General features: G+C 33.7%; 2 protein-coding genes across 2 annotated transcripts; both read left to right on the top strand.

The window, feature by feature from the left end:
• The first annotated feature begins 798 nt into the window (after positions 1 to 798).
• On the top strand, positions 799 to 19,893 carry LOC113396321 (SH3 domain-binding protein 5 homolog). The gene is made up of 6 exons (XM_026634222.2): positions 799 to 1,129; positions 5,730 to 5,792; positions 12,156 to 12,333; positions 17,764 to 17,882; positions 18,421 to 18,504; positions 18,590 to 19,893. The coding sequence occupies exons 1-6, from the start codon at positions 1,061 to 1,063 to the stop codon at positions 19,499 to 19,501; spliced, it is 1,425 nt and encodes a 474-aa protein (XP_026490007.1). The 5' UTR covers positions 799 to 1,060; the 3' UTR covers positions 19,502 to 19,893.
• Positions 1,125 to 5,438, top strand: LOC113396319 (F-BAR domain only protein 2). The gene has a single exon (XM_026634219.2). The coding sequence runs from the start codon at positions 1,188 to 1,190 to the stop codon at positions 3,864 to 3,866; it is 2,679 nt and encodes an 892-aa protein (XP_026490004.2). The 5' UTR covers positions 1,125 to 1,187; the 3' UTR covers positions 3,867 to 5,438.
• Positions 19,894 to 22,060: the final 2,167 nt, after the last annotated feature.

The following is a 22,060-nucleotide window of genomic DNA, read 5'->3' as shown; positions in this document are numbered from 1 at the left end:
AAACCATGAAACCTTGTTTTCATTGTCATTTGTCATAAATACTCGTGGGTATAAAAGAGGACAACTGTGAGAGCATTGCCAAAATCAAGTAAATTTTTCATTTGGAAGGATAATAGCATAGACAAGAATAGATAAAAGTATCGGGATGTGCTACTGCTAAGTGCTAATAAATTAAAAAATTATGTCTTTAAATCGATTCAAGAAAATAATGATTTTGAAATGGGGTTATATTTTACTTAGCTAAAACATTATTTTTAAAACTGTTTATTTGATTTGTGAGTACGTAAGCAATCTATTTTTTTTTTTATTTTTAAAAAAGAGTTAATAATATAATTCATTATTTACAAAATATATGCTTTTTAAGTTTTAATTGGTATGTTCCAGTACATCTTTTAAGGATATAAAATTCCTCATACAAAATTTATTGATTTAAAATAAATATTTTTAGATGGTTGACAAAATAACATATATTTTTATTAAATATACATAAATAACGTTTGAGTAAATAAAATGATAATTTTGAAAGTGCACCCAAATATGATTTTAAATTAACAATAACAATACATGGACATTTTTACGTCTCTGACTAAAGTGTTATAAATGGTTAACTTAGATTTTATGAAATCTTTCTACAAATTCAAAAATAAAATATAAAAAATTGTAAATAAACAATAATGATAACGTTGTTTTTCTTTTATAGTTAAACAAAAAACATTGATGAAATAACGAATACAAAAATGTTGTTACGTAGTCAACGATTCAATTCTGTTTTTGATCAAGCACTACGCTGTAAAAAACAAAAGTTGTCTATTATTATGATTTGACGTCAAGAAAGTGGACGTCATCTTGTATGAAAATTCTTTATTTGATTAGTTTTGCAAATTAAACTTGTCTAGTAATTTTGATAAGAGTTTGCACCTACATTGTGACCAAATTTTATATGATGTGCTTCTAAGAATTTATTAGAATAATTAAAAGTGAAGTGACGGTGACGCTGTCCATTACTGTGTCGGTGATGTAATTTAGGTGATTGGGCGGCTTCCTAGTTGTAGGCCCTACCATGGAAGAATCCTCGTTCACTATTCCAGCTGACGACAATGGTGATTCTGAGCTCGACCCTAGAATTCAGGTCAGTGAGTGAAAAATAATGTATTGAGTAACTAATCGTTGCCTTTGTACCAGCAAAGATGAGTGTCAACTTTGTAGATTACTTCGCCAACGAGCACAATGGATACGATATTCTATATCAAAACATGAAATACGGACTGATAGCGAGCAAGGAACTCTCAGAGTATCTCAGAGAAAGGTCGAATATAGAGGAGTCTAATTCGAAACTCCTTGCTAAATTAGCGAAACAAGCGAATAGTAACTGCGCTCAAGGCACTTTTGCCCCTTTTTGGGGTGTTCTCAAATGTTCTGCCGAAAAATTGTCAAATTTACATCAACACATGTTTCAAAAAGTAAGTGAGCTTGTGAAAGATGTTGCCAGATATGCTGAAGAGCTTCACAAGAAGCACAAAGCTGTCAAAGATTCAGAATCAAGTACACTAGAAGTAGTACTACTAATACAAAACACAAAGCAAGCTTTACAAAAAGCCAAGGATGTTTATACATCCAAATCAGCTGAACTAGAAAAACTCAGAAAGGAAAATGCTTCTGCAAAAGACATAGAGAAAGCTGAGGTTAAAATAAAAAAGTTACATGAAGACTACAGGCAGCTAGCAGAGAAGTACAGCTTGGTGAAACAAGACTTTGAGAAAAAAATGACCCAAACCTGTAAACACTTTCAGGATGTTGAGGAAGCTCACTTAAAGCAGATGAAACAGTTTGTGAATGCTTATGTAGATATCATTCAAAACAATCATGATCTTATGGGCCAAGTCCATAGAGATTTTAAGCACCAGTGTCTCGAACTAACAGTTGATAAACTGTTAGAACAGTTTCTTGTTGAGAAGTACAATGCTTTGGAGAAGGCAAATTTAGTAGAACTACCTCCATCATTACCAAAACCCGGATCTGCTAACAACTCTATCTCAGAAGTAGATCAGATTTCCACAGTGTCCAATGGATCACATAAACCACCTCAACCTGCTAAAGCACCGAAAAAAGAGCCATCATTTGCAACTAAAACTTCAAGAAGAACTACCTCCCTTCTTAACTTGTTTACACCAAATTTTCAAAGCAAAGATGAACCCAGTGTTAGTATTGAAGGTGGAGCTCCATGCTCTGCACCTTCAAGTCCAAGTGGGACACCGGCTACTCCAGTTGTTCCAGATAAAGATGATAACATGAACAGAACTACACTTCGAGAGTCCAAATGGTTCCTTCGTAGTAGAAGGACAAAGACTAAACTTAAAAAATCAAAGAAGAAAAAAGATGAAATATCTGAAAATTCAAATGCCGGTGACAAGTCTGATTTGGATGAAAAGGAGGAAGAGGTTGCAACAAAAGATGACCTTATGAACTCTCCAGAAGTTGACGAAGAAGGATTTTGCATAAGACCTAAAGATGAAAAGGGCAGTGGTTATTCCTCATCAGATTCTGATTCTGAAGAAGAGAGAGAGCAAAAAATACATGTTGAAATAAAGCCAATAAGCAATGGAAGTGCTCCAATGTCAGCAAGCGTCGATGAGCTCAGAGCTACAGTGGAAAATATAAGCTTGTATAAAATTGGTACAACAAGACGAGGGTCAAATGCAAATACAAGTAAAGCAAGTAGTGACTTATTAGATCTGAACTTCTTCCAAAGTCCTAACCCCAGTAACCCTGCTTCCCCTCACGGTAACGTCTCAAACCCCTATGCACCTTTACAAACAAATCAGTCAAATTTACTTGAAAGTCCCACCCCCATTTCCACAGCTGACGTCGGCGATTTGTTTTCTGAAGTCGGTGAAATGTCTCAATCGAACTTTCGAACGTCGACGCCAACAATATCTACTATTTCTCTACCACGTCCTCCGTCGAGACGTTCCGAAGGTGATTTTCGAACAGCAGGCTCGTCTGGGTCGCGTGGTCCTTCGCCACTTACTATTGGTATGGCAGACACTATACCTCTAGCAGTAGCATTCCACGAAATAATACACTCCTATTTCAGAGGGACTGAAGAATCTAAATGTCAAGTGAAAATGTCGGGCGATATGATGTTATCTTTTCCGACTGGCATTGTTGGTGTTCTGGCTAATAATCCTAATCCAGCTAAACTTTGTTTTAGACTGAAAAATATACACAGACTGGATAATGTCTTGCCTAATAAACAGCTGATAAGCATAAATGCAATGATGTCTACCCGCGACACGACAGTCGTTGAATTTAACATGCCAGCATTAACTTCCCTATTGAAACGACAGTCTGAAAAGAATCCTACAGCTCAATATTTCAATGTAGACATATTGAAGTATCAAATACGACCTAAGACTGGTGCAGCCTCATGTCCATTACAAATGGTTTCGTATTGGAAGTGCGAGCGCGACCATACTGATCTGAAAGTAGATTACAAGTACAATCTCCACGCTATGAGCCCACCGTCACCCTTGCTAAATGTTTCCGTGTGCGTACCAATGAATGGTTCAGTAAAAAATGTAATTGCAATGCCTAAAAACTCGTGGAATTCAGAAAATGAACAGGCGATGTGGCGATTTACGGAACTGTCACAGCACTCAGAAGATAGAGGCGTGGGATCGCTTAGAGCGCGCTTCGAGTTGGCAACTGGACCATCTTCGAAGACAACAATTTCTGCTCAATTCAATTGCGAAGGAGCAACATTATCGGGCATTGAGTTCGAACTCATCGGGAGCGGGTATCGTCTATCTCTCGTAAAACGTCGCTTCGTATCCGGAAAATACATTTGTGATAGTGATACACAATGATTGGTCCAATATTTTATAAATTTTGCATGTTGAGTATACTGTTGGAATATAAGGCATAGTTTTGGGTCATATTTAATGAAATGTAAATCTTTGGTACCTTATGGGACTGTTTCCTGTCCACTGATATGATTATATTAGAAAGCATTATTTGTCAATTTTTCATGTTTAAACTGTTAGTTGTAGTATGACAGTTCTTAACAATTTCTTTAATTCGAATTATGTATGTATGTTCGCAGCAGCACTAACATTTCTCGAGAGTATAGATGTGCCATTCGTGACTATTTCATAGTCATTATATGTATATAATTTTTTCATAAAATTTTCATACACACTATAGATAATAAATAAATTAAGTGTCTAGTTACTCAGTTCTGAACTGATTGTGTCATCACAAAATCTACAGTTTCAATGACTTGTATTATTTTTGTAAGCTAAGCGCATTCTAACACCAAGAAATAAAGCTTTAAAATAAATTTTATTGACTATTTATCAACAGCATTTCAATAAATATTAACACTGTTAAATCACTATCTACCTCCCGAGGTCAATAATAAAGATATCCTATTGCTCTATAAATAATATTCAATACATTTTTAATGTCACACAAATATATATTACATACAGGTACAATTGTTTTTTTGTTAGTTTGTTTATTTATAATTAAACAAGTTTATTACAATTTATTAGTACAGATAATAAATAAGGGATTTAACTATTTTATAACTGCAATATAGCAGAAATAATACAAATTTATTATTATTATTAAAATGCAGAAACTAAAATGTTGCAGAGGTTAGTCAACATATAATTTTTTGTTTATTTTGAACTTAGATATCTTAAATAACGTTAATGATAAATTTTGCAAGAATAAATTTGTTCTTTTTTCCCATCAATTGGATTCAATAACAAACAATTTAATCAATTAAATTGATTTTATTTGAATCTCTTAATTTAATGTTGTTTCTTTTTTACTATAGTATAATTTTTTTGTCGTCTAATATTAAACTTAACATAACTTAAGTTTTGAACAGCACATTTCTACCACCGGAGGTTTTTTTTTCTTATTAATTAGTTAGTTTAGGATTAATTTGTGTTTAAACGTTTATTATAATCAATGCTTATATAACACATAGTATTCATGTTTAAATTACTCAAATGTAATCTCATTTTTTTTTGTATGTTTATGTTCATAAATATATATATATAATATATTAATACCTCGGCCTAAAAATTTCTCATAATAAATGGCAATGTAAGAAAAACCTTTACCAATGTGAAGTGTTCAATATTGTAATCATAATTAGCATTAACTATATACTTTAGTACAACAGCAACCATTCCATTAATATAACTGTAATATTTATAAGATAAAATACAAATTCAGACGCGTCGATAAGACCTTTTAGTGTATGAATATTGATTTTATTTTCAAAATTTTAATTCGTTTCGATGAACCGCTGATACAATTATTGCGTAATATTTTTGTATCGTAAAATTTACGGCATGTATTATTGAATTGTGTATGTAAATTGATGATAATACGAAATAAATATTAATACTAAGAATTTTAAATGATGTTTACTTTACCGTTGTCATGAATCGAAATAGTTCGATGTAAGTATATTTCTTTATATATGTATATAATGTAGGCGCTTTACGTTGTAGGGACAGGAAACGTTTTTCATAAGGTACACAGATAAAATTATGATGTATTTATCTAAAGATATGCGTGTTTGAGATAATTTTTGATCCATAATGTCACGAAAGTTTCCCGTCTCTACATGTTGTTTGTTGCTGCCATTCGTTTGGGATTATCGCGTTCGTGTACCGTGCGATTGTCTTAAATTCTTTAAAACGTTTCAGGTGGAGCTGGAGAAATTGAATGCGGCCACAGACGAAATAAACAAGTTGGAACTGGAGCTTGATGTGAGTTTGTACTATTGATATATTAACCCTTATATATCCGTTGGGTCGTTTTTGTCCCATTAAAAAATAATAATAAAATAATGGCAAATTATGATAACAGTTCTATTTTAACATGCGATAATTGTAATCAGTGCTATAAAAAGTACTGGCCATATATATGGGGTATATAGACGAGTTGGCTCACTTGGCTATGAGTGGTCATCACCACACATAGAGACTGACGTCACAAGAAAATCCAATCCTTTTCGACATCAACGATGGTATAAAAAATCAAAATATACTTTATTCGAGTAGACTTTTACAAGCACTTTTGAATCGTCACTTTACCAACTATATTAAGTGTAGCTATCACCGGTTCGGAATGTAGATTCTACCGAGAAGAACCGGCAAAAAACTCGGTAGTTACTATTTTTCAACATTTAAAATACAAAGTCATGCCCGTTTTTCTATCATCTATATAATCCCGCATCGAATAATACTTAAACATTGTACTGAAAATGTTATGCCTCTTTAAATTCGAAAGTAATGTGGTAGATTAATTGATAAGGGGGCCATTCATACCAGATAGGAAGCAACGTCTAATCCTGCGAAAGTAATAGAGATGTTGTACGATACTTTAATCCTAACTATCTATGATTTATATTTGAATATTGATGTTATTAATTAATATTATCAGATATGATATAAGTGGTCTGTTTTGTTTAATTGTTTGATCTTTGTCAGTTTTTTTTTTTTTTAATGTTGGTCATCGAGGCATTTGTAATGTAAATGAATAGATTACTTATCTGGCGTGATAAAAATATATAATATTCCGTTGTCCTGTCGCTGATTTTGCGATTTTTTTTACCTTATACAGCATTTGTTCCTTTTTATTATGTAATTTTTTTATTGGAGTTAAATTTATAATCTGTACTAATATTAGAAATGCGAATGTAACTCTAACTGTTACCTCATCATTTTAGATTTAGATGAAATTTGATACGGAGATATTTTAAGTACCAGGAAAGGACTACTTTAATTCGCCCCTCAACGGGGTAGTATGGAGGGTGACGTTTTGTGTGATAAATTTTTATAAATGTCGCGCAGGTAAGGCCAGTTCAGCTAGTGCATTATATAAAAATACCTAAGTCAAAACTAAAGATGCCTTCTTTGACGTTTTAAGAACAGTGAGTTTTTTCATTCAGGAATCAGAATTTTTCGTATTTATCACTGAAACCGATGTAAAAATTGTAAACGTATACATAACGAACTACAGTTATCTCCGTTTTAATTATACGAGGAAGCTGAAAACCAATCTTACAAGGTTAAGTGAAAAATATCTCACGATCGGCTATTTTCAACATTGCCAATGTAATGAATATAATTTTTTTATACCTGTTTTTAACTCTAAACAACAACGGAATTGAGTGTAAGCTTCGGATCCGGTTACGTAGCTCACACGTACATTGCAGCTTTCTATGAAATATTTCTCATATTAATACCGGGTTTATAAATCGTGTTCGCGGTTCGAGTAGTTCGACGAACGTTCGTATTAACATTCGCGTGTGTTCATTTTCTATTCCAATTTGAAATTTTGCAAATAATATGTGTGTAATATTGACTGTTGTATATCGAGTAAATATTCCTTTATGAAAGTAATTAAAAGTCAATGCGGATCGGCGAGCGAAAGTGTAAACGCTAAAGTAACGTAAGCCTTCAGCGCTCCCTATGAATAAGGCCCTAAAGTCCGCGCCCTCGAGTCAAATAGCAAACGCACCGTTTACACTTTTGCGGCTGTACGTCGCCGCTCGCTTCGACTCTCGCGCATGTGTGGATGCGGCTATAGATCATCATAGATCATCGTTTGTGCGAAATTTCTGAAGCGTCTCAAATATTTTGTTTTGGCAATAACATTAGTACTGGTAAAATTATTGTTAAATAAACAATAAGCCTTAAATATAGTATATATATAATTATGCTGATATAATACTGGTACTCTATCTTATGTACATATATATTATATCTACAAATTTTGATGTAAGAAAAAATGGCAAAAAAAAGGTGTCGTGGGACACCCGGTGCACAACATAGCTGAGTTATTATTATATGATAGCAAATCGCATGAAATACGTAAATCTAAGGTTTGTTTATCTTTTTTCCTACTTCAATTGGAATAGGCTATACGTGACGATTCCAGTTCACTTTACTGTAAGTCGCGTAAAAGAATTTCGTTCCAAAAAAACATCAACGAGATTAATATTTGAATTATATCTATTATCTAATACTTGAAGTAGGCATGTGTATCTTTGTACAGATATAATATCAAGTCGTTTGCATGTCGTGCGTGTGCAGACAGACCGACATTTTCAAACATAGTTTGGCCTTATGTTCAAAAATCATAGTGATTAAATTTTAAAAAATAATTCAAGCACAAGCACGCCTCGATGCAATGATGTAATTGTTTAGAAGTATTTAATGATATTTGATCTATGAACGTTTATTTTTGTACATATCAAACTTCAATTCTGGCATCCGAGTCATAATATACGCTTATAAACAGTATGAATAAAAATAAATGTAACTCTAGTGTACCAATAACGTGTCACATTAACCAAGGAACGATATGTTTTAAACTATAATAAATACGAAACTAACTCTTATCTGTCAGTCTGTGTTCTTGGATGGCTTATTAAATTTGGTTTGAGGCTAGGTTGAACTCCGAGGAAAGACAGGCTACGCATTTATGGCTAATAATTGTCAACCAACTCTGAAAACTTTGAGTTGGTTGGCCTACGGGCAAATTGGCCACTTAAGGGCAAGTGGCTACCACCGCGCAAACATTGGCGCTGTAAGAAATATTAACCAATTATTACATCGCCAATGCACCACCACACCACGCAGATATTGGCGCTGTGAGAAATATTAACCATTGCTTACATCGCCAATATTATTTCCAATTAAAATTACAGTTTCTACTGTTGGTGGCCAACTATGGAAATATGATGTTATGTCCCTTGTGTCTGGAGTTACACTGGCTCACTCACCCTTCAAAGCGGAACACAACAATACTAAGTATTACTGTTTGGCGGAAGAATATATTATGACTGGGTGGTACCTACCCAGACGGGCCTGTGCCAAGCCCCACCACCGAGTCAATGTGTCTTTATATTACTATTGATACGTAATAACAAGTTTTTATGAATCGTATAATTGATTAATCAGGTGTTATACTAGAAACTTAATGTTCATTGAATACGGAACGGGTCTCAGTAAAATGCTTGTTATGGTAAGTGACTCAGGACTAGTGTCTTGTTGTAGAATATGATCTACCTTTATCGTTCCCTAACAAGGTCTAAACCTCCATAGCTTCATGTTATAAGAATTTGAAAGTCTACTTAGGTTTCGATGTATACGAGAATATAAAAATAACGCTTCTCACATCGACTGTGTAAAAAGGTGAAACTGTGAAGCGTCGCTAGTATGATAATATTATACTAAAACGGTCTCTGAAACGCGACGCATCTTCTGCTATGAGTTTTATCTATATTGGTTTAGTAGTTTTTAGTCAGGCATTACAATAAATACCTCTCCTCGTTTTTTAGTAGGGTACATATTTATTGCTAGAATATTTTGAAATATATGAAAACAAAAAACCTACATTCTTATATGGAGAAGGCTATATATTTTTCTTTGTACGATATGACGTAGTAATTGCGAAGCTTGTTTTTTTCTTTAAACCAGCTGCCCGTCGCTACTTTGTCCGGGTACAATACCATCCTCGAATACAAACAAAAAGTTATATCGAAATCGGTACAACCGTTTATGAGGAATTTAGTTCTATACATACACACGTACAGAGGAAGTTGGTTGTCTTTTGTTGGGAATGAAAAATTAGCCTATATCCTATCCTATCCTATTCCTTGGCGTTCAAGTTTGCTTCATACCAAATTTCATCAAATTCGGTTCAGTGATTTGGCCGTGAAAGGGCAACAGATAGACAGAGTTCCTTTCGCATTTATAATATTAGTATAAATAAAAATATTTACATAATTTTATTTTTGATGTCGATCTATAAACGAGTTTGAAAAATTTCTACCTTGACCTTTTGTAAAAAAAAAAATTCGTATTCGTCTGTATTGTATTTTATTCACACAAAATGTGTTACAACCAAAGTATATTGTATACTGTTCTTGACCGTTGCGTAAACGAGATAAAAGGAAGCCTGTGTCACCTGTTCCGGTTTCTAAACTACGCTTTATCGTTTGTAATTCTACGTTACAACGCAGTTGTAAGCCAGTCATGACGAGATGCATTTATTTATTAAATTGTACTTTAAATTAATAGAATGCTGAGTGCGTTAGGCAATCGTTATGCTGATAAAAATGTATATATAGCGACAGCCTCGTTGGTCTATTGACTAGCTTATAATACAGACCTCGAAGTGCTGGATACAACCTCGGGTCGAGCCAATGCAATATATTGAATATAATTCTTGAGAAATTGTAAGCTATACGAAATTTGAGAGTGCCGCGGAATGTCGTAGGTCTTTCGCCTGAACTCTCCGTTTCAGATTGCCGTCCAATTAAATTATAAAAGAGCATCAGTTTAGACGCACGCACTTTAAATATATAGCGAAGTCAGCTGTTCTTTTGAAGTCGAATCAAAACGTAATATGTTCAGGAAAATTTTATTTAAAAAACACATTATTTATAATAGCTTAAAAGTATCCTTTACAATCAGGATAATTTTAAAAATCATTATTATTATTATTATTTATAAATGTAAATATACAATTCCTCGTATTTACATCATTCAATATGTTGTACGTACAACGAGCTTGATAGAAAGACGGGGTCAATTACCAGCGTACGCAGCGGCCGCGCCCGATTGACAACTGTAAATATGATTTAAACATGATGTAATAAACGGATTCAACTCTGATATAAACCAACCTCACAAGAAATAATTCTTAAGGTCGTGAGGATGCGTTTCAAAATATACCCGTTTACAATCTGCTATTTAACAACACCTGTTTGTATGTGTGGGTCAAATCTTGCATCTTAATTTTAAACCAGTTTTATCCAACTAGTTTTACTGAAATTTCGCACGCAGTTTTAGTGTTGGATACAATAAAGTTTCGTATATTTTATTTTGCCAACCGATTAAATTAAAGCATCGTTTAATTTTTGCGTATATATTGTTAAATATAATTTAAAACCATGTAAATCAAAATTGGAAGCGTTTTAAATTCGTTTAAATTACTAGTAGCTCTTTAATTTTTTATCTTTAGCCAATAGCCAGATTTCGTTTTTAATGAGGCTTATGATTTCCCCTTACATCGCGGGATGCGATTTTTTTGACAGTGAATACCAATAACATTTTTATTGGCAGATTAAGCAGGAATAACATTGAGATTATACGAACCAATGACTGTATTAGTTTGCTTATTTATCACAAACATTATTTGTTAGTGTTTTAACTTTGAGTGTATGATATCAAAGTATGGTTCTATTATCTTATTATTGAAAATTTTATTTCTATAATTATGGACTTAGATTGACGCACTGCAGTTTTAATAAATAATAAATTATCTTAGTGTGCGTGACAGCTACACTTACCAGTGTTCGTGTAGTTAGTGGCCAACTATTGGCCACTATTTTGTTCGACGCGTCTAGTCTAGTCTATTCTATGTAGACATTTAAATAATCAAAGGTTATAGACTATTTTGAAGAAGAAAGGTACTAGATGGTAATTGGTGACTATTCCTATTAACTATACCATACCTTATGTCCTTATTACACTGACTCACTCACCCTTATCAGAAAACATACCATAACAGGAAACAGTATTACCAAAAAGTATATGATAGAATATACGGTATCTGTCTTTCGTTTTACCAGACGAGCAGCATTAAATGAATCATTTTAAAATATAGTTTATTCAAGTAGGCTCTCTGACAAGCATTTTGAATCTCGTTTTGCAATATTACATTAAACTATGTCTATATTATCCCGGATTCGGGAGGATTGAATAAAGAACTACATAAAACGTTGTTAAACGTTTGTGAACGTTGTTAAACGTTTGTAAACGTTGTTAAACGTTTCGGAAAAGAACTAAAACTCTATTGATTTACACGGAAAACGCCCGAAAAATTTTACTTAAAACCTTTAATGAATTTTATACCGAACTCTTTATCGTAAATCGTTGCGCCCCTTGGTGAAAACCACATTAAAATGTGTTCAGTAGTTTTTAAGATCGTCGCCTAATGACTAAGCAGCAGCGTGGATACCTTTAAGTGGGACCTGTGATTTAAATCTGCATGGATAAAAAGTAGTGTCCTCACAGTTGTAAGTTAATAGGTAACATTAAATTCATCTATTACAGGAGTCCATGAAGACATTTCACCTGTTGTTGAATGAGACGTCACGTAGACTTCAGGCTTTAACGAAACGTCTGGGGACGTGTGTTGATAAATCACGGCCGTATCACGACGCGGTGAGCGCGGCTTCAACAGCGAGATCGGAATGCCAGCGGGCGGCCGTGCAGTTCCAGAGAGCTAGCGGTGAGTTACCTTTTATGCAGTGTTAAAGAATTTGGAATGCTTATTGAATATACATATACAATTGAAGCGCGTCTGCTGTTTATGGACTTTTACTGATAAATTATGAGACAGGTTGTACAGTATTATACATTTTTTTATTTAATTAAAAATATCGTTAAGAAATAAACAAGTTATTTGTCGTAAGTTTACAAAACTACAACCCTACTTTAATTGCACGAAATAATATTATCTTTTTATATAAATCTTCTTACATACATATGTAACACGAAGTCGGGATGAGCAGCTTGGTATAAGTACATATATCTATAAATTTATATTTTGACCGACTCTTTGATTTAATCACTAATGGCGTAAACCCCGTAGTCCTGGGTTCAAACCCCATGTTATCCCGATAGAGTAAGTGGGTATGTGTAGCGACAAATTTTCAGTAACAGCCCGGAGCTTAGAAATGGAAAGTGTGTACTGATACTGTACTGATGCCTCGGAAATCACGTGAACCTGGTATTGCTGCGTTGGATTTTCTCAGATCAGACTCGTAGAAAGATTACGGCATTCAAACAAACAAGAAACCCACGTCACTACCTTAAATAGATAATCTCACTGTGTTATTGTATTTGATACAAATTGCAAATATGCTCTGTATGTTTAATACACGATTACTGTTGTCAGTTTGTCGGGCATTGTATCTTATCGTGGCGATGGCAAATTGTTCGTTTCCTGTAGGGAGTGTTGCCTTGGTTCGCTACAAGGCCAGTTTACGGTCAAGGACTTAAAATGTTAATGCGATTCTATATTTGTGAACACGCTATGCTGTCTTTAGGAAAATAACTTTGTTCTACAAATTTTAACGGATAAGAGTGTTGTGCATGCTATTAGCTCTGCAATGATAATTACCATATTCAAGATTTATTTATGTTTATATCCGTGCGTTCCATGTTTGTTTATATAGACTTATAAATGAATCCGATGGCAGAGTACCAGAGTTTTATTTGTTTATTGAAAAAGTTACATCTTATAGGAATAAAACAAAGCGTAACTGTTTATTGACGGCTGTGACCCGGCTTTGCTAGCGTGAATTTAAGTTAATGCTATTATTTAATCTTGTCTAGTATACACTTTGTACTTGTGGTTAAATTATCTATTGAAATAATTACTAAAAACGGTTGAGTATATTAAAATTTATCGATTGCAAAGAAACATATCTCACCTCATTTCAATATCACTAGCGATCAATTTATTTAAACTGACAGTATTGCTGATCTAAACTAGATTTAACCGGAAAAGAATTTTCTCAGTAACATATATAAATAGCTATAATATAAACAAAAGCCGTTTTATTGCTTTAAACAATCAGCCTATTATACAGAAAGATAATCTAAGATTTATACGAAGTGTAATAACAGCTTGTTTAAGTTCCACTGCTGGGCGAAAGCCTGTTCTTCTTTTTGAGGAGAAGTTTTGGAACTTATTCCACCACTCCAATGTGGTTTTTCATCCACCACGTGAAAAATTACAAGTTTCGTCACGGCTTTTATGCACCGTACTATAATGTGAGATTATATGAAAATATTACGTACCGTTGAACGAAACGTTTTCTTTAATTACTTCGGTATTTTGTACCTAATTATATCAATTTATAATTAGATGATTTTATAACAATAAATTTACATCATAGAAAATTATATGCCCTAGATGTTGCTGAACTAATACACAGACTTTGATACCCTACATACATTTGTAGACATTTGTAATAGGGCGGTGCCTCACCGGGAGCATTTGGCTGTATCGTAACAGTTCAGATTCAAGCATTACACGAGTCAGTGAGAAGAACTGAGCGTTATAGTGCGCAACCTACAATGACACAATTTGAACGAAAATTTAAAAACAATTGGCTCTACTATGGACGAATGCTCAACGTCGAAACTTAGATTGCGGTACAGTCGCAAATCGAATCTTATACGAGTATTGTTACATCATAGGCGAATGGTGCGGATTGTAAATAAGCAAGATTTTAATTTTCTTCCATTCGTGCAGAGTACCAATCCAGTGTAAATCAAAATTAATAAACTTTGTTCAAATTGTCTCTAAGAATGTGGATCGTTGTTTAACAAGATTTCATTAGACATTGTTCATGATCATGTATCATCAGCTGAGATGGCCCAGTGGTTAGAACGCGTGCATCTTAACCGATGATTGCGGGTTCAAACCCAGGCACTCATGCTCGGCGGTGAAGGAAAACATCGCGAGGAAACATGCATGTGTCTAGTTTCAACGAAACATGTGTATCGACCAACCCGCATTGGGGCAGCGTGGTGGAATATGCTTCAAACCTTCTCCTCAAAGTGAGAGGGGGCCTTAGCCCAGAAGTAGGTAATTTACAGGCTGTTACTGTACTGTACATGTATCATCACAAAGTTGATCATCGGTATAGTGTTGTCTTTTTTTAACATAAATAATCTTTAGAATTAACTGAAGAATGTAAAAAAAAGATCCGTGCTGTTACAAAATTAGATTGCGTAGACTTACAGGTTTAATCAGTAGTTTTTCAAAGCTCCAAGGGGCGGTCCCAGTCCTCGATATTTGGAATTAATTTCCTCTTTTTACCTCTACGCGTTCATGAGAAAACGGTCTTGACGGACAGACAGATGGACAGACTGACAACGAAGTGACCATATAGGGTTTCTTTTTTTCCTTCAGAGGAACATACGTAACCCTAAAATAAAATTCATGAATGTTCATTCAGGTTCTTTATATTGCGTGACTTCTACATTCTTAGCAAAATCAGATGACAGGTGGCAAGTGCTGGGTATCCTACATGTTTTTTTTCAGGGCCCAGACAACGTATATGCTTTATGATCGGTTGAGTAGTTAAGACGTGAAAGCGTAACAAACGAACAAACATACAAATTTCATTTATAATACTCTATTTATGATTTCTTTCATAGTTCTGTCAAGGCGGTAAGGTAAATAAATTACCACTAAATAATAGTTTACTATTTGAATAAATATCAATAAGCCGTCTCATCCCAGTCCATAGTCGTATATGTAGAGCATTCAATTAACTTTAATTTGCATGAGTGAGCGAATGAACGTATAATGTTACGTGGAATTACGTAACGTGACTGGGAGTGAAGCGGGAGTTGAATTTTTTATCACGAACGCATTGGAATGTAGGTTAAGTGATTTTTGTTTTGCGTTATATTTTTACTTTTGTAACGGCCGTTTCAAACCGCATTGAAATATTATGAACTTTTAGCAATTCCATGTTTTTGTTGCACCTTGGATTTTTGGCCTGGATTTTTAAATTAATGGCTTATTATAAATTGCGACACTGGTTAAGTCTTGTTCGAGCTCCGAATTGACTTGGACTATTGATACTAATATAATATTTTATCTTGTTGTTGAAGTTGCCTCCGCTATTGAAAAAATCTTTGCAGACATTCAAGTTTCGACAACTAAATCTCTTTATTTCCTCTAAGACCGTGGTTGATTCATTGATAAACTCACACAACACAAGTCACTATGAGGTCACCCACTTATATAATAAGGTCGTTTAATTATTTTGATATTAAGAATACTGCAAAATGGGCTATTTATGTAGAGATAGATTTTATGTTAGTTCTTCAATTCCCTAATTACTTTAAATCAATCATAACACTCAAAATATTTGACAAAAAATCCTTAATTCTATTACTAGTTTAACCTTTAACAGACATCATTTGTTTTATAGACTAATTTGAATTCACAAGGCGTCGCTCGACAACCGATGCGGGTATTGAGCTCATTAATAATATCTATGCAACCTAGGTATATGTAACAATAGCAGATAGTAAGCAATGGTCATAGGATGCTTTAGAAGTGTACTAAGACTTATCTAAAGCCTTTCATAATGTGCAACATAACACTCAAGTCAGGATATTATACGACTATGTTATTAAGGAAAAGGTCCTTTTGATTTCTTATATAAACAATACATTTTAAAGGTAGAAATAAAAATAAATAAATATCGTTGAAATGGATTCTACAAGGATCAATTCATGGACCCTTTCTCTTCCTTATTCCCATAATAGTCAAGTTTTTAAATGAAAGCTTTGAAATAGTCTATATTCAGTAAACTACAAATTGCTCGCCTAAAAATAATAATCCTTTTTATGCGCTAAGATTAATCTCAATCAATAACTATGATAAACTAGATATCCTGTCATCTTGCTCATATATACTCGTCCTGTTAATTTACAAAGTAACATTTATTTGATACGATTTCTATGCTCGCAGAATTATATCGATTCTTTGGTAAGAAAATCTTTTCTAAATTACTATCTAATCATGCTATTAAAGCGATAAAATCAAAATATATAACATATATTTTTTTATATTATGGCTTAAGTATATCACTTTTGATATTGATACAATCTATTGTACCGTTTAGTCATTCTACTGTTTAAAAACTCGTTTCTGCCCGCGGATTTTCGGCAGCTGTTAGGTACCCTATGTGCTTTTCTATCTGAATGATCGGTTGTGTAGTTCAGACGTGGAGAATCTCAATCATTTATCTCAGAGTTTTCATAAACTTTCTCTGAGTTTTCTTTCTCCGGCTTTTTTTACTAGTAAACAGTCTTAAAGTTGTGCCACCTTGTTCATCGCGAGCATGTTTCACTGTTAGCTGGGTGTTGTGGAGCGTATTGCAAATGGCAGTTAAGCAGCAATTTCTAACCTTTATGTATAATTTTTTTTTCATTGAGAATTTATTTATCAATGAATGATGTCATCGTGAATAAAAAATATTTCATTTTAAAACATGGTACATATTATAACGATGATATGCCTGTATACGTATGAGATATGATAATTAAATATGTACATTCATAAAGCGTATATTATTTCAGAACGACCAGACAAACATGCGGCGTAGATAAGATTTGTGATCAAATATACATGAAGTTCAGTTATCAGTGACCTTGCTGTAATAAAATTTAAAATGATATCAGAAAGCTGAAAATATTAAATTCGTAAACTTTTATTTTTATATATGAGGACTTTTATAACCTGACTCGTTGGTCGACTGGCTTGTACACGTGTTGATCATGAGTTCTGAGGTTTGAATTCCGAGGACCAATAAAAATATTGGGTTGTTCTCGCATAAATTTAGACCAAGATTATTAAGTTGGTAGTGACGCGTGACCTGTGTCTGTTGAAGTAAGTAGAGCTATTGATCTTGCACCTGTTTTTCTTCATAGATAATTATAAGGAAGAGGAAATAAATATACCTTCAGCGTAGTTTACTTAGGGTATTCTAAATGGGGGGGGGGTCATTTAGAATGGGTTCCGTGAAAATCGGCGATGAAATCGAGCAGAAGGATATTATGATATACACTTTTGAATGTTCGATATGATGTTAAAAACATTCATTTTATATACATGTAATTACAGAGTTACATGCAGCGGCAAAAGAGACGGTGACATTAGCCGAGCAGCGTTTTGTAAGCAAGCAAGATGAGTGGCAATTCGACAGCAACTGGCAGGAAGTGCTCAACCATGCCATTATTAAGGTAATCCTTCGACACGTTTAAAAGTACATACATTGAACCGATCAATTCTAACAAATGTTAAATATGCACTATAGTTATCCTGCTCTCGGCCATTCCACTTCGAGTTCGGCCGCTGTGTCTGAATTTGTTAGAAAGATATAATTAAGGACAAATTAACTTATGATGAATTATATTTTAGTAACCGCATTTTTTATAAAATAATATCAAACATTCTTTTGGATTTTGTTTTATACAAATTATAAAATAATCTTTTCGCCGCGTCTATACGCAATAAACTCTTTATATTGTTTTTACTAATGGACAGAGTGACTCATAAGAAAAGTTTAAATATATATTTCATAAAGATTTTATGTTAATTGGCGGAAATATGATGATGATTGTTGAAGTTTCTTGGAAAAACATATGCCGACCGATAGCGATGTATGTGTGATATAAATGTTTCATGTAGCCGAAACCGGAGCTGGTAACTAGTATTTTGTATACAAAATAAACCAATTACTAATAAACACGAGACGGTGACCTTTTTTTTTTGTCGAAGGTTATGGATGCTGAAAAAAGAAAAGCGGAAAGCGGACGTGAGCATCAGAAAAAAGCGGCCGCTTATATTACTGCTGAGCAAAAGGTATCATACGATTACTACGGCAATTATTCAGATAAAAATTACTTAAAATAAAAATTGTTAATCCAACAAAATGCTTTTTGTTCAGGTAACGCAATTGGAAGAAAGTCTAAAACGGAATATTATAAAATCAAGAGTTTATTTTGAGGAGAAAAAATTATGTGACGAGCAGTTACAAGCACAAAATGAGAAGATAGAGAAGTTACAGCGGCTTATCGCTGACGCTAAGTTTAGATACTCAAAATCCCTCAAAGCTCTCGAGGAAATATCTGAAGAAATACATCGACGGAGAGGCGAATACCCACCGGGAAAAGATACTATTCCAGTCGGACCCAGAGAACCCGGCGTTGGGGCTGAACGAGACCCGGTACATGATGAGACACAAGTGGAAGGAATCGAAAAGGATGAAGAATCAAGTCTCCAAGAACTAAGAATGCGAGTCAGGGAACTAGCTCTCAAACCAATAGATAAAGGGGACGTAGAGACAGACGAAGCGTGGGCTCAGGAACTGAACGAAACAATAAATAAACTAGATCAGCTGCTGATGATGAAGGAAACAAACCAGCAGAAAAGATCCAAATTCACTGCCAGCACGCCAAGGAATGCCAGCGCCCCCTCAACTAGCACCAACACGGCACACAAAAATCACCCACCAAGCGATACGTGGAAAACAGAATCAAACTTATCGCGTACAAAGTCAATAAGTCGAGAAGTTATTTATGAAAATTGTAATCCGATAAGTAAGACGGAGAAGTCTAAAAGCATGATGTCTTTAGATGTACTCGCATTAGCTCGGGACACTACTATGATGGACCGCGAGTCGTACTTGAAGGCTGTCATTGAAGATAAATCACCGACTGGCACGTATACTGAGAGCAACTCCGACAGGAACGAGAGCCCTGACGACATCCTGATGGTGGAATGCGACTCGAGCGACTCCAATCAGAATCCAGTCATAAGAATGACCAGTTCCACGATAACGGACAGTGACAACAGTTAAATTTAAATCTGACGAGTTTGGAGGAAAATGTCGAATTTATTTCTAAAATGTCTGCACTAGAAATTCGTTTTACAATATGTTATAAATTTTTGTAATCATGTCAATTTGAATGTTAGATTTGATATAAATGATGAAAATTATGAAAAAAAATTTAAAATTCAATACTATATTGAATATAGTTAGAAGTGGTTGTGTAAATTTTTACGTGTTAGCTGTAGTGCGCCTTTTAAGCTATCACGCTACGTCATTGAACTAGAATAGTTTTATTTTTAGGCAGAATTAAAAGCATTTTATAAATTTGAAAATTATATCAGAAGTTACGTAACATCATGATTTGAATCGTAATGATCAATTTCGTAATGATTGGGAATTTGTATGCGATATCCAATATGCATTTTTCCGTAGTCCACTTTTTAAATGATTCAGCGATGACTTACAACTATTGATATGATTTCCAAATCTTTTGTACATACCTACAAATTATTGCCTTGCAGTGAAAACTTGAGAGCACAAATTCATTAATTTTTCAACAGCAATATTGTGTCAAAAACAAAATTGGTGATTTCTGAGGTTTGTTAATACCTTCTCTCGATAATAAAAAACACCTTCAATGGTCCTTTTATGGTTTCCTACTCATACCATAAATATTCTTTTTCTACAGACATTTTTCGTCTTCTATTAAATTATTAAGAGTTTTCACTTCAGGAAAGCTTAATGTATCATTTGAAATATTACGCAGACAAGATTCGCACATTTGAATAAACGGAAATTATCTTTAAAGAAATACTCTCCAATATTTTTAACTCTACTCTATGAATCTATTAAACTTAATACGAAGTGAACTTAGTTTGTACTTTGCAATGATTTTATTTTCAGACATGTTGTCTCAAACGTTTTATACAATGTGAGATGAGTCTCTTCTGTGAGATGGTGTTAATAAATTAATACTTGTCTCCGTCTGAAGACGCTTTGGAGTTTGTTCTGAGATGACCATGTCTAAATAAAGTGTTGTTGCTATTTTTACTGGCTTAAGCCGTAGCAGTCCACCGATGCACTCTATGATAATTATAATATTAGTGAAGTTTTTAATGGATGCACTGAAAATATATATACGCAATAATAGTATCTCTAACAAATATAAAACTATTTGACGAAGAGCTAATTGGAAGTAAACCACATTATTAACAAAAGATTATACTGAGGTGAGTTTTAACGGTTATACGATTTTTAACTAACCGTAAATACATAATAAAATCGAAACTCAATAACTTTGCCGCACCAAATATGTGCTTGCACTAAGTACTATATGTACAAATGTCTCTTATGACCATAGACATTGGACGCCGAATCTTTTCAAAATATTGCCGTATCATTCTAATGTATAAGGTTAGGAGGGATAGCAAGTCTTTGGTATAAATCTGATCACTCACGAAGGCGTATCTCCAGGTTAAATTATGGCCGTGCGTTAGTATGAAACACTTCCTTACATTATATTTTAGTGTGCATGAGATAATATGACTAATGTAATAATACAGATAGATAAAATATTGATTATATTTGTTAATGTATGCGGATAATTTTAAAGTGGAAGCGCACGCCTTCGTGAGTGTACAGATCTGTACATCTAGTTAAAACAGTTGCTTTAACAAAATAGTATATGGTAAATCATAACCAGCATTAGGATATTCCTTCATATGTAACTTTTAAATAGCAATGTGGTTTAGTTTCTGTTTAAATATATAACAACGTGCAATTATCTATGTATTTATCAATAAAATACTATTATTATTATTTTTCATTGTGATTATATTTGTATCAATTTGAAAATCGGTATCTAAAATATATTATCGAAGTCATAGTGTAACTTCAGAACTTATTATATAAACACAAAATTGGAACTCAAGGGTGAATTCGTAATATCATTAAAGGGTTTACGCGAAAACGTTATTTAGAGCATGTCTAGTTTAACACTGATTTCTCTTTCTTTCATCATAGGTTTGACATTTGGAAGAAAAAGATAGCATTGTTTTACTTTTCATCCTCTAAACATCACTTATTGATTTAATATATTGACACGCTAAGTTACATCAGTTTGAAATGATAATGATTGTATTGAATGTAGCATATCAACATGTAAGCTGTTCCAATCGAAGAAGGAATAAAAGTAAACAAACTTTAAATTTACGTGTTCCATTTGATTTGCAAATAACTGATATATTATCCCCTACAAACAGTTCTTGAATATAATATATATTTATTTATAATGCAACATTATACAATTTAATTCGCTTATTCGCGAACGAAAAAAAATTTTTTTTCCGAAATAATTAATGTCATAAAATATTCTATCAAACAATGATATCGCGAGAATACGATGTTGTTTACTTGCCTGAATTCCTCTTGCGGTTGGAATTGTCTATAGTTTGATATGATATTTAAAGAGACTAACTAAACTGGTCTATTTGGTCGAATTCACCCATAAAACTATTCAAGGAATTTATTTAAATTGTGCCTTCTTTAATTTCTAAGCCCGAGTCGAGCACGTAATGCGGAAGACTG

Source organism: Vanessa tameamea, chromosome 8 (assembly GCF_037043105.1).
Source record: "Vanessa tameamea isolate UH-Manoa-2023 chromosome 8, ilVanTame1 primary haplotype, whole genome shotgun sequence".
NCBI lineage: Eukaryota > Metazoa > Arthropoda > Insecta > Lepidoptera > Nymphalidae > Vanessa > Vanessa tameamea.
Note: the sequence above shows the minus strand (reverse complement) of the source record. Positions and strands in the feature narration are given on the sequence as shown.

Coding starts and splice junctions, on each gene's coding strand:
- LOC113396319 (XM_026634219.2), top strand. CDS start 1,188: ATGAGTGTCAACTTTGTAGATTACTTCGCCAACGAGCACAATGGATAC.
- LOC113396321 (XM_026634222.2), top strand. CDS start 1,061: ATGGAAGAATCCTCGTTCACTATTCCAGCTGACGACAATGGTGATTCT. Junction 1,130..5,729: donor AGCTCGACCCTAGAATTCAG/GTCAGTGAGTGA, acceptor AAAACGTTTCAG/GTGGAGCTGGAGAAATTGAA. Junction 12,334..17,763: donor GCAGTTCCAGAGAGCTAGCG/GTGAGTTACCTT, acceptor ATGTAATTACAG/AGTTACATGCAGCGGCAAAA.